The sequence below is a fragment of the Neolamprologus multifasciatus genome, chromosome 6, assembly GCF_963576455.1.
Source record: "Neolamprologus multifasciatus chromosome 6, fNeoMul1.2, whole genome shotgun sequence".
NCBI classification, from domain to species: domain Eukaryota; kingdom Metazoa; phylum Chordata; class Actinopteri; order Cichliformes; family Cichlidae; genus Neolamprologus; species Neolamprologus multifasciatus.
This window is the reverse complement of record NC_140444.1, coordinates 30,220,834-30,234,023: the sequence shown is the minus strand read 5'-3', so window position 1 is coordinate 30,234,023 and position 13,190 is coordinate 30,220,834. Positions and strand designations below refer to the sequence as shown.

Below are 13,190 nucleotides of genomic sequence, written 5' to 3'. Positions count from 1 at the left end.
CATCTCTTTATGAACACAGTGTACCCATCTTCTGATGGCTGCTTCCAGCAAGATCATGTGACATGTCACAAGACTCCAAATCACCTCAAACTGGTTTCGTGAACATGACAGTGAACTCACTGTACTCCACAGTCCCCAGATCTCAGTCCAACAGACAGACAAATCTGCAGCAAGTGTGTAATGCCATCATGTCAATATGAACCAAAATCTGTGAGGCATGTTTCCAACACCTTGTTGAATCTATGCTCTGAAAAATTAAGGCTGTTCTGAAGGCAAAATGGTATGTTCGATAAGTTTATGTTATGAGGGGAAAAAATACATTTAAACTCATATTATGCAATTTGAAGGAGAAAGGTAGTTTGAACAAAAAAGCTGATATGTAGAAAATTTAACTGATATACTGCACATGATCTTGCCTGCATTGGTTATACGTCTAAATCGTAATCATATTTAGTAGGTTTACATTCGCTGTAGAGTGAGCCACATAACACTGTGTAACCACACCGTCTACATCAGTGCAAAGACGTACAAACTGCTATTTTTAACTATTTCAACTAGTTCCTCTCCATGAACTGTGGACACTGGAATGTTCTGAACTACAGACAAATCCGTACACCGTTTAAACTCTGAAGTGAAACCATAAGGAGCCCAATAGAAGCGACAGCATTTCGTACCTTAATCTTGATTATGTGATCAGAGCATGAGGACTGCGCAGCTTGGAGACTTTGGCAAAGTTGAGAGACTTCCTGATACTTCCTAATCATAACAGCAATCAAAGAAAACTGCATGGTCAGCATTTATATTAAGCAGTACAGCTCAATATTTATTAGCATGAAAAAGAGCAGAGTGTCAGTCCTTGTTTGTGTGTACCTTTGTTGCAACTCTAGCTTTTCCTGTAACTCCTGGTTTTCGAGCGTTTGAGCAGAAATTTTTGAGTCTTGGTTTTGAATCTTCTGCCTGAGCTCTCTGATCTCATCCTTCAAAGAGCTGATGGTCTGCAAACAGATAACAGAGGTAATCCAGCATAAGATAAGAGGCACTACCAGACTGGCAAAATAACTGTGCGTGCAAATCTACAAGCATGCGTGCACCTGGTTAGCTGCGCCAAGCTTATCATCTTGTTCCTCCAGTGTCTTGTTTAGACCCTCCAGGTTCTTCTGGAGAGCATCATTTGCTTCCTTCTGCTCTGTTAGCTTCTTATTCGCCTCTTCCACTCTCTCCTCCAGCTTCTTTATTTTACCCAAAAGCTCCTGGTTCCGATCCACCTCATGCTGCAACATAACAGGGTGGTGAGCTATCTGATGCTTTGTTCATGTGATATTAAAGGAGTATACATGGCATGTACCTCCAAGTCTCGTGCGCTGTCTGAGGCTGCCTTCTCCAGTTCAAAACGAGCCCGTTTGTGACTAAGCTCCATCTGTTTCTTTTCCTGGTCCAACTGCAGGTAGCGATTCTTGGAGTGAACCCTCTCTGCTGCTTCTAAAAGCTAAAAGAAGGATATGCTAGTAAGTGCCGAGGCTGAATGCTGGTGCTATTTTTGTTCAGCTTTTTTGCCCCCCTGTTGATGCAAACAGTTTCTGTATGTACCTCCATGCTGCGCTTGTACTGACTCTGCAGGATTCCACTCCCTGCTGAGTGCTCTGACAGCCGCTGTGGATGTTCGGGGCGGCTGATGAAGGAATTGAAGGACTTCAGGGTTGTTAAAATGGTCGTGTCGTCTTCTAAATCCATCCTGGAAGATGCAGCACACAAACGAAAGTCTCACAGTACGAGTAAAAAAAAAAAAAGACTACACTACGGCCATGTAAAGTTTAGCTAGGCAATTCTAAAGTGCACCATTTTCATGCTTTATAACTTTACGATAAAAGTGTTAACACGTTAATGTTATATGCAGACAGGTTCCTAGCATTAACTACGTAAAAGTGCGAAGTAAGATAAAAGTGGCATTAGCTTCTTTGCTCAGCTGCACAAACACGAAAACAACTTTAGTAGCTTAACCAAAAGCTAATGTTTACGTTAGTTGCCATATTTGGCAATTATCAAGAATTATCTCAAGAAGGTATTCACTGGTTTGTTAAGAACGGTTTAACTGCTTCACTCCTGTATCACCACAGGCTACACAAGAGTTCAGTTTACCATGACTGTTTTCTACAGCTATTCCCTCTAAGCTACGTTTAAGTAGCTAACAAATGGGCATCGCTTGTAAGAATACGTCCTCACCTCTGAGCCGGCTTGGTTTCCTTTTTTTAAGGAGCGAATTATTTGCAAATAGGTTATCTCAGTGTTGCTAACGTGTTAGCTGCTCGCTCAATACTACAGAAATCCCTCCAGTTTAGCTCGAATGGGATGCACGTAGTATCGCGAGATTTGGTAACATCGCGAGTATCAAAAGCAAACTTTTTTGTTTGTTTTAATCAATGACTGTAGAAAACATTTATATAGTCATTGGTTTTAATAGGAAAAACGAATAAATCGTGCACTGTTATCAGTTTGATTAAATCCCCGTGTTTCTTTGTTAGTTTGTTTTTTTTCCCCTCTGATTTCTGGTTTTCTAATAATAAATACAATGACGCTTGGAAAAGCCTGGTAACTCCGGCACTATTCAGGTAGAGCTGTTTTCTTACAATTGCTATTAGATAGAATTTTACCGTTTGCACAACCTCTGTCATACCACTCCTATCCTTAGAGGTCAACCACCTCCACTTTACCATATTTGTAAACCCAGGTTTAATAATAATCTTAGCGCAAATTGCATTAATAAATATGTATACTATACACTGTGTAATATGTTTGGGACTAGCGTGTTCAGCTATCACATAAACAAAAGTTATTTTGCAGTTTTACAGAGATCGGTAGGAATAATTTCATGATGCATTCTTATCTGGCGGCAGGGTTTTGGATCAGTCTGATCAGTCTGTTACAAATTCTTGAATGCCTCAGATTCTCAGGTGGTGTGAAATAGTAGTTTGACTTAAACTGTGTTCCATGTACTCCCATTTCATTTTATTCCATTAAATTATTATTATTTAAGAATTTAGTGTGGATAACCACTTTACTGTTTTGCGTCCCAAATGCTGTGGTGATTTCCTGCATTAATTCAGTTCACTTCAATTCACTTCAAGAAACACAACTGAAGTGGTGATTGATTGATTTTTTTTTTAACCATACCACGATGATGTATATTAAAGTTGTTCTTTTTTTAACTTTACCAACTCCCAAATTCTGTTCGGTTCTGTTTTTATTCAGTTTCATAACCCATCAAAAAAAAAAAAAAGCCAAAACTGTACATGGCCAGCCAACGTTCATATCTAGACATTTTAAACATTACTGAAATAAAGGCACACATCCAAGCATATCTCCACAAAGCTGATTCTGAAAAAGGACTCAATAAATCTGACACTCACTGTTTACAAAGATCTACTTTGACCCACCATCAGTGAGGAAAGGGGATCTTGCAAAATGAGCAAAAGTAATTCAGATGTAATCATTTTATTTACTTCAACAACTTACTTCAAACCAATAAAAATAAAAATAAAAAGTTTTAAAAAGTTAAAGGGTAAGTCATACAGTTGCTTCTGAAAATATTTCCCTTTGATAAAGTTATTAAAAAATGTTTTGTAATGTGCATAAATCTGTGTTTTCAGCCTTCCTGCTGAAACTTGTTTGTCTTGACTGTAAAAAAACCCTCATTTTTCAGTGTCAGGCTGCTCCCTCTGGTTGCTGAAGAGGGTGCTGCTGTGGGCAGGTCACAGTCTGTGGATATGTGCTTTTTTCAGTGGTCTGCTGTGCCATACATCTTCCAGGGATAATTAATTAGTTGATATCCACACGCATCTTTTCCAGGAGTGCTGTGGTCCTGGAAGCTAAGAGACAGCATTGCAGCCTAGTGACAAAAAATGATGACAAGAAGAAAAAAGCGATGGGATGAGATTCAAATTTCAAATGATGGTCAAAATTACAGCCCAATATATATATAATATTGAAATAAATAGTATGCATTATTATTCAGATGACTCTGTACCAGAACACATGATGTGTTACTGGTGACAGCATGTGGCATGAAAGAGTTCCTAAATCTTCTCTTGGCAGCAGGGCTGAATCAGCCTTCTAGAGAAGGTCCTTTGCTACCTGTCCAGTAAGTGGTGCACGGGGTGAATACATTATGCATGATGAACACAGTTTGTTTAGTGACCTCCTCACCACCACAGCTTCAAAAGTGTCCGTTTTGCAGCCAATCACAGAGCTATCCTCCCTAATCAGTTTATACAGTCAGTGGTGTCACCAGCTTTCCTTGCAGACCACAGCAAAGTGCACTGTGCTCACCACAGCTGACTGATTTTGCTGAACATATTCAAGGATCTTGTGAAAAAGAGCTCCTTCTTGTGTACTTCCTCTGTGTTAGTCTTGCATTTCAGCCTATTGTCAGTGTGGACGCCCAGGTACTCATGCTTCTCCCCTAAATCATCCTGCCCCAGAGCAGGCTGCACAGCTGTCGACTTCAGATGGAAGTGAACACTTTATGACCTGTTCTGATTTGGACACTAAAGCTTCCTTCAAAGATCTATGCTCTGTGAATTTATTCTTAGTCACTATAATAATATTTATTTCTCGAATCTCACTCATGTTGTTGGAGCTAATTAATGCTTTTTGTTCTGTGCAGTGACATCACAGACTTTAAATCTGTCATTTAAAAATCACCTCATTTTTGGACATTTTCTGGCTGTGAAGTCAAAATGAACCGCTTCAGGCTCTCTCGATAGTCACTTTTTTAAAAGGCAGTAATCCTCCTCATCCTTATCATCAGACCAGAAAATAGCTGATAAATATTCCATGTGTTACTCTTTTACATTTACCTAATTAATCAGTGGGTAAATAACAGACCTGAAACAATGAATCAGTGCAACTCATGCTATTTCATGCCTCAAAAATAAAGCACAGTATTGCATTATGGGGGTTTTGTAGATTCAGCCTAATTTATAGACTAAAGAATTTGGCTAGAAGGAGCAAAACATTGACCAGTTAACCAGGTTTATAAATATGCTTGTGATGATCTACATGGCACTACTGTGCTTTTGTTAGAAATGACCAAAAATGATATAGTGTATTTACTTTTGTATCCCATTAGCCCAGCACCTGTATGTGCTTGGATTTGTGGGGCCTTACTGGCATAGTTGTTCCAACAGAGGGCAGCACTGCTATATTTATCAGTTTATATTTTACAAAGCATGGTCTTTTGGTGGACACAGAGGTCTGCCTCGGCGTAAAGCCTCGTCTTTGTACAAATAATAAGCTGTGATTGGCTTTGCATTACTAGAACTCACACAAATGTGGGTAGATCTTGATATTGTACTTACATAGCACACTGATATGGAAATGATGCTTTTTTTTCCACTAGCGTAAGGCGTATCACTCACAAGGAGGCACTAATGGCACAGCTTTACAGATGGCAGCAGTGCCACGGACGATGTGAATTACAACCATTTGTGCCACAATGTCACGGCCAAAAGCATTTTAATTCATGTTTAATTAAATCGCCATAAGTCGCCTTGAACGATCTTCCTGATCCAAACAACGGTGATGCTCATTCTTGTGCATCCGGTTTGCATCTTCATTAATACTTCATTTATTCCCATGTGGAAAAAACCTCTGCACTTGACAGTCACAGCATAGCAGCTGAGAATCAACTCCAGTTCTCCTTGTGCCGTCTGAGGTCACGGCCAAGGAATTCTTTACGACTGTCCTGCATTCATGCCCTTCCTCAGTGAAGTAAAGGAAGTGAGACCTTGGGGCATTTGGGTAAGAATATCTACAGCAAAACACAGGCAAGACCTTGAGAGTGCTGATCTCTGTAGTTTCAGAATACATGGATGAAAAAGACGCAGACAAGCAGCTCATAGATGGTTGGAACAAGCTGCAACGGAGGCACAAGAGAATAATGACTATGCTGTCATCATCTGACAAAAGAAAAGGCTGTAATTACAAAATCACCTCTCTATCACTTGGCTGAGAGCAGAGTAGGAGCACAAGAGGTGAGGCCCGGTGCCCAGTCCATATTTATGTGAGAAAAGAGCTGGAAAACATGAAATAAAAGAGACTCCTCGGAGGGATTTTTATGATTTTCTTTTTTTGTATGTGGGTGAGATTCAAGAGGGATTGAATGAAAGGGTGTGAATTTGTCTGAAAAGGTCAAACAGAAGACAATTCCTCTTCAGAGTGACATAAGAGCTCCCCTTTCTCTCTGTCACTGTCTCTTCCCTTTTCATCCTTTCAACCCCAAGAGAATTCAGCCTGTTTCGGTCCACTGTCTCTCCTAGCTCCCTCCTTTTCTTCCTCCCTCATCCTTTCCTTTCATGGTCCTACAATCTCCCCTCTCTCACCGGGTGAGAACACCTCCCTCCTCACTGTCTTTTTTTATCTGTCAGACTCTGACTCGGTCCCTCCCCGTCTCTCTTGGGTATTCAGTCGCCGTCCTCAGCATCTCCACCTGCGTCGGTCCTCCAGCAGTCGACCCGTGGATGCAGCGTTCCCTGCGAGATGACGCAAATGCTCAAATTCAGACTCCTGCACATGCACACAGACACACACACACGGCGTACGATGTAAATCAGCAGAAGTGCCCGCAGATGTGCCCTTCATTGCCATCTGTTGAGAGAAATGTGATAGGAGTTCACAGGAAGCCGTTTCACATTCAGTGGGGTGTTTTTTCCAACCACAGCTGTAAACATCAAAATATACACGAAAAGTTCAATGTCATGCAAACTGCAAAAGGTTAGGAAGCTGACACCGAGAAAAATCTCTTTCTTGCTACCCGATTGGCAGCAATGTCAGCTTTTACAGGTTTGCAGTTAATGACAATGAAAGATATGAACGAGTGTAATTCAAAGAGCCATATAGAATGCTTTCAATGTCCATTAAACACATTATTTAAGACATCACCGTAACCATCATCCTCGTCCTTTTGAATTAATTCACATAATTGAAAACATAACTGTATTTAGTCACACCACAGTAGCCAAAAAGAGGTCACCTCAAGGTCATCCAGACATAGTGTTTTACCTCAGTGTCTATTGTGGTTTTTATGAGTGGATGAAAGATAAGGTGAAATAGCTCAGAAAGAGCAGGCATGAGGAAATGCAGAAGGAAATTTGTGGTCATGGCAGGTTCATAAAGTGCAAAGAAGAGTGTGATGGGGGGAACGTAGGCATGGGAGGCGAAATGAGGAAAGCTGCAGAGAAAAGGCTCAGAGAGGGACAGAAAACGACATTACAGATCAGATGAGAGAAAGGTTAATGAGAAGAATCAATAAGATAATGATTTCATACCCTTCTAATGAATGAGGACAGAGCCAATAGCTGATTCAGGCTTTCAGTGCTCTGGAGCCCCGGGGAATATTTGAACAATATTAGTTTACAGGCGTGCATGCTTGTGCACACAAGGGGAGGAGGGGGGACAAAGAAGATGCAGAGGCACCCAGTTATGCATAAAGAAGCCACAATCAGAGGAGAAATTAAAAATAAATTGTGCTTACTAATTAATGAAATAAGCAGTCTCTGTGGGATAAGCCTGATGGGGAGGAGATGCGTGTGTCACATCATTTTCTGAATTCTCTCCCCCGAGGTTTCAAAACATTCAAAACAGTCTGCAGGGCAGAGAGCAGCAATATCATCAGCAAAGAAAAAACTAAGTTATTAATGTGGAACCCAAAATAGATGCTAACTGTCATTTCACAAAAGTGTGGTGCCTGTGTGGATATAATCCATCCGTGCATTCATTTTCTTCACTACTTGCTCAGGGTTGCTGGATCGCACTAGACACAGAGTAAGAGTTGGGATACACCCCACACACAATGGACGCATACAAGAAATGTATTTTTAAAAAGTCTAGTTTACATGTCTTCAATCCATAAAGCACCACAGTATTCCACTCGCTGTGATATGAAAGAGAGATTTGTGTGTGTGTCCATGGAGCTGTCTGCCCACTTATGTGAGGCATCAGGTGGGATATGACCAGTCACAGAGGCGTTCGATCCACAGGGTGGTTTGATTGACACACAAACATAAAGCATCAAGAAACTGCTTTGGGAGATCCAAGTGAATAGACAGGGAGTAGGAATAAAAACAAAAAACAAAATAAAACACGCTCTGTGGGAGGAGGGAGAGAAAGCGCGACGGTGATGTCAGGCAGGTGGGATGCAGGGAGAGGAAGGGAACAAATAAAAGGTGGAGAATCTCAGAGGACTGTGGAAACAAAGAAAGAGGCCATAAGTATTGTTGCCTTGTATCTGGATATTAATGTGGTTGTTTATTATTTCAGTGTGTTCAGTCCCAGAACAGCAGATATCTATGTAATATTAATGAATAAAAATGTAACAAATTAGTCGCTATAATAAATGTATTACTGCAGTCTGTCCATGCTAAGTTAGTGCTTTCCCCCCTGTTATTATCACAAAGAACTAAAGCAGACACTTTTGGATTTAACTATTTTTTATTTTAGGAGCAAAGAAATTACCAGTTGTCAGGGTCTTTGGAACCAGCTCGCCATTGTGGAAACTAAGGCTCACCTATCGTTTACCTGCCTGCCCATGAACACACCTCAAGTCTCCTAGAAGTCTGTCTGCCCACCTGTAACTCTTCAAACTCTGTCATCATCCAGTCTAGCAAGTAAGGCCTCGGAGGCTTTTCACTATTCTCCTTCACAAATTGCCATAATCAGCCAGCTCTCATCTGTCTCCCTGTCTGGAGAGCCCTCCTGAGTTTAGCTGATGGAAAAGGGCTCAGCGCCATAGCCTGCCTGCCCTTTGTTAATTCCCTGAATTCTATAAATAAACCTTTTGAAACCCTTAGCCACGGTCTGAGTCTGCTCTTTGGGTCTGGTCACTGCAAAAACATGACAGCAGTGCTATTCAGTATCTTACACAATTTATTTCTGTTCCATAAAGATGAGTGAATGTCCTGTTTATATACTGCACTTCAGTAACAATTGGGGAAAAAATCATGCCAGATATCTAAACTGATATGGATGTGTTAGGAATTAAAAGACACCCCGAAAATCAAAGATGTTACAGGCTAGTACAGGGGTCGGCAACATGCGGCTAGGGTTGCCAACTCCCTGAGAAATAAATAAGGGACACCTCGTGGCCAGGGCCGGGCGACCCAGTTGTCTTCACCCTTCCCAGTGTGGTGAATTTTTTAGCTCTTTTTTTGTGTGTGAAATTATTTTTTTTAACCATTTGACTTGAATTTGATTTAAGTAGATGCGTATTCTTTGTGATATCAACACATGGGAAACAAAAATCATTTAGCCATTTATTTTTAGCTCAAAATGACAACATTAACACAATAAAACACGTCTCTTTCTTAAACAGAAGCCTGTCATGCTTAACTTTTGATAATAAAAGTAAATCTTTCTTTAAAAGAACTCTGTCCTGCTTAACTTAAAATTATATAAATTAATAGAAAACAATAGAAAGAAAAATATTCTTGTAACAGTGCACATTTAGTGCATTTAGTGCAATTGGCTTCAGCAGAGGCATTATTTCAGCTTTTGCTCCCGTTTGTAAACCCACTTGTTCCCATGATTACGCATCATAACTCATCATCATTATTCATCTATGTATTACTTTTATGTATTACTCATCTATTTGTTGTAATCATCTATCCTTGCAGTTGTTTATTACACAAAATAAATTATATTATCACACTTCTGGCCACATAGCGCTGATATTCACTGCACATGCCCATTTTAACCTTAACCAGAGGGTTTAAAAACAAACAAACCAGTGTTTACATACCATATCTGGTTCTGCCGTGGCCTGGTAGACAAAAATTGGTTAAGGGTTCCCCGAGCTTTCACGCCCCTCATGTTCTTCATGTGCCCACCATTAGAAGCACGCCTATGGAAAAAGTGCGCCGGCACACAGTGCAGTGCGCTTTATAGATGTTATCGTGCACTTTTCCAGCCAGGTGTTTTCCTTTTCCCATTCTTCCCTGCACTTTTGCAGCCTTTTTTTCTTTCTCTGAGAGGAACAAACATTGCTGGTCTAACGCTGGGCTCGCACTGTGCGATTTTTGGCCCATTTTGAGCCGATTTTTGAGTCGTGCGACCAATTTGGTGATCGGCCCGATTTTGGCCTTCATCGTGCATCGTGTAGTATACGTGGGGTAACGAGAAGCGATTAACACCTCACGACCAGCTCCCGATCATCAATCGCTCGTGAGGGTGTCACCGCAGTCGCTCACACTGCTCACGCGCAAACACGTAAACGTCGGTGAAAAAGACGGAGCAGCACGGCTGTGCAGCGTGTGATCTGGACTCAAGCGATGGAGGCACAACTTGTAGAACTTTGGAAAGCTCATCCGAGCCTTTTCGATGTGGCATCACCAAATTATCACGACCACAACAACCGTGAAAATAGTTGGATTTACATTGCTGCTCAATCACAGCTGCCTGATCATGTTTGTCATTAGTAATTTAGCAAAGTTGATGGTGGTGTGTGTCTGTGTGAGTGAAAGACAGAGAGGGAGAGCGAGCGACAGATTTTCTGTTATAACCTTCATTTTATGGAGGCACAGTGTGACTCAGGTCGCGTCAGAGCATCGGGCGGTATAGTGTGAGACCTGCATCGTGACCTACGAACTTATAACCCATGCGAGCCAATCGTGCAGTTTGAAAATCGCAGTGTTTGCCCAGCTTCAGGTGTACTGTCGTCTGAGACTTGCACCACAGTGTCGGCGTTTGTTTCCCTGTTGGCCATGCTTTTTGTTGTGGTCATCTGTTGTCTTCCGGTATTGTCTCCGCAAGCGACCTTTCCTCAACCAATGAGATGAGCGGTAATCTGAATTGTCATACTCGAATTGTCATAAGTGTGCTGTCAGCTCATTGGTCACAAAGCAGGGGCGGGGCTGGGAATTATGTTTTCAAACAAAGCGTTAATTACATTAAAACTTATAGACTACTTTTGATTCTCACTGTATTACGGGACAAAGTGCGTCCCTTATTAGCTCAATACGGGACGTGTACTTTTGTTTCTAAATACGGGACGATTCCGTTTTTTTAAGGGACGGTTGGCAACCCTACATGCGGCTCCGGAGCCGCATGCAGCTCCTTAGTCCTCAGTGTGGTTTGGGAAAATAAATTACAAGTATTTAGCTGAAGTGTATTTTTTTTTGTATTAGTTCTTTTTAAACTTGTAGTTCTAAATTGAAAGATTATTGTGATATTGAAATATAAAAATAAAATTATATTTTATTATTTTTCGTCGCTCAAAATAAGCGTCACACTCGCTTTGGAGTTGACGTCACGCCGCAGTGCATTGTGGGATCGCGGCGCCATGTCAGTAGGCCAGAAAGCAAAATGAGCGCACAGTGCTGGAGTGTTGGAATCGGGACTGCCAGAACCATGCTCAAAATCAGCGCAAAAGACAAAGGGCTGTATCGCGACCGATTGCGCCCAGACGCCAAGAGACGGTACTTTGAAAAAATTGCGTGCATCGGTAATGTGGACCCGTATGAAATAAGGAAGTGGAGTGGAAACCCAGACGACCTACCGCCGTTGTCCTATCCCGATATCTTCTCATACCTTGTCTGTGGAGTCAGCGCATACACAGCGAACCAGTTTAAGAATTATAAATCCCTGGAGGCCCACATCCAATTCACAAACGGCTGGGTGCAAGATTTGTCCATCTTTAAGCCTCCACGCTGCGAGCACGTTGTCGTTAAGACAAAGGTAAGTCGGTTTGAACTTGATAACTTTCTAAACAACTTCCTTGTTACAGTTTTTGCTTTGCACGTACACTCGTACAGCCAACCCATCTATATTAGCCTTGGTTAATTACAGACCTTTTATTAAAAGTGGCTTTTGTGTGTTTCAGGTACTGGACTCACAACAACTGAATGAAACTGCATTACAGCCATGGGTCATTGTGAGCACCAATGGGAGGGTTGAGGCTGCTCACTGCACATGCATGGCCGGAGTTGCAGAGGCCTGCACCCATGTCGCTGCTCTTTTGTTTAAAGTCGAGGCTACAGTGTGTATCAGAGGCACCAGAACTGTAACAGACGAGTCTGCATATTGGGTAATCCCCGGAAATATGACCAAGATACAGCCCGAGGTTGCACAGAACATTGACTTCTCCTCAGCAGCTGCCCAAAAACGTGGTCTTGATGAAATCATAAACACACCCTCTGCATCGAGAGGCAAAAGGAGGCGATCGCAAAAAAGGCGGATTCCTATTGCAACGCTGGAGGATTTGTCACCATTACTGGATACACTGCAGGAACACAGCAAAGCAGTGAGTTTGAGTGGAATGGAAAACTATTACACCAACTACACTACGCAGTCACCCACATTACCCCAATCCCTGGCATGTCAAAGACGCTGAGTCCCTTGGCCTTCCTAAACTTCAGGTGCACTGTCTAAAGTTTCTTAAATAGCCTGTAACGTGTCATTTTGTGGTTCAAGATTGATGCCAGCTGTGTGTTGCCATGTAAATAGTTTGCATTTCATTTTTATGTACTTGCTAAGTACATGTGAACAGATCAAGAATAAAAAAACAAACAAACAAATATACTATTCTTTTCTGTTTTATTGAAACTACTTCACACAATTATTTACAATGAGCTTTATGAATACTCAACAAGAGCAAGTTTCATTTGGCCCTGGTTTGACAACCACACTGGGGCACATATTCACCAAAACACAGCAAACCTTAACAATCTTATCAAGCAGTGTTGTGTTTATTTCTGCTCTGCCCTGTTCACTGCACACACAATGCCCTTTAGCTTCCGTGATGCTGTCTGTCCCGATCACCACTGTCCACATTTGCAGCTGGTACCTCAACCTCCACTTGTCCAACACAACTGCTGTCCACTGCCTCCATGACATTGTGATTTTGTTGTTGGTCTTCTGTCAGATCTTCATCGATCACTTCTGCACGGGGCACAGCTTCAGACTCTGCAGCTGCATAACGAAAGCCTGTAAGTTAAAATTAGTGCATACACATAAGGTAAATGTACACCAATATTCCAATGACCGGTGTGTGATTCATATTGAAGTTATGTGCGGATTAGTGTACAATGATAGCAATTTAGTATGTTTTTAGAGGCCCGTGTGGAGTGTTGGTGCCCAGTCTGGATTTGTTACATCCATTTCATATGCTGGTTTGCCTGCGATAATGCCAAATCATAAGCTAC

The 13,190-nt window shown here is 41.6% G+C and overlaps 2 protein-coding genes and 1 long non-coding RNA gene across 3 annotated transcripts in view; 2 read left to right on the top strand and 1 right to left on the bottom strand.

Moving 5' to 3' along the window:
• The window catches only part of mad1l1 (mitotic arrest deficient 1 like 1), a 60,830-nt gene extending 58,465 nt beyond the window's left edge, over positions 1 to 2,365 (bottom strand). The window contains exons 1-6 of the mRNA XM_085161629.1: positions 2,221 to 2,365; positions 1,588 to 1,732; positions 1,346 to 1,486; positions 1,092 to 1,271; positions 871 to 995; positions 675 to 756 (exon numbers count right to left, since the gene is read on the bottom strand). Of these exons, the coding sequence (XP_085017755.1) occupies positions 675 to 756; positions 871 to 995; positions 1,092 to 1,271; positions 1,346 to 1,486; positions 1,588 to 1,731 (672 nt within the window). The 5' untranslated portion in view covers position 1,732; positions 2,221 to 2,365. The remainder of the gene's footprint in view (positions 1 to 674; positions 757 to 870; positions 996 to 1,091; positions 1,272 to 1,345; positions 1,487 to 1,587; positions 1,733 to 2,220) is intronic.
• The window catches only part of LOC146517292 (uncharacterized), a 378,392-nt gene that overhangs the window by 263,389 nt on the left and 101,813 nt on the right, over positions 1 to 13,190 (top strand). The window lies entirely within an intron of this gene.
• LOC146517297 (uncharacterized) lies at positions 11,117 to 12,598 on the top strand. The gene is made up of 2 exons (XM_085164278.1): positions 11,117 to 11,724; positions 11,870 to 12,598. The coding sequence occupies exons 1-2, from the start codon at positions 11,353 to 11,355 to the stop codon at positions 12,377 to 12,379; spliced, it is 882 nt and encodes a 293-aa protein (XP_085020404.1). The 5' UTR covers positions 11,117 to 11,352; the 3' UTR covers positions 12,380 to 12,598.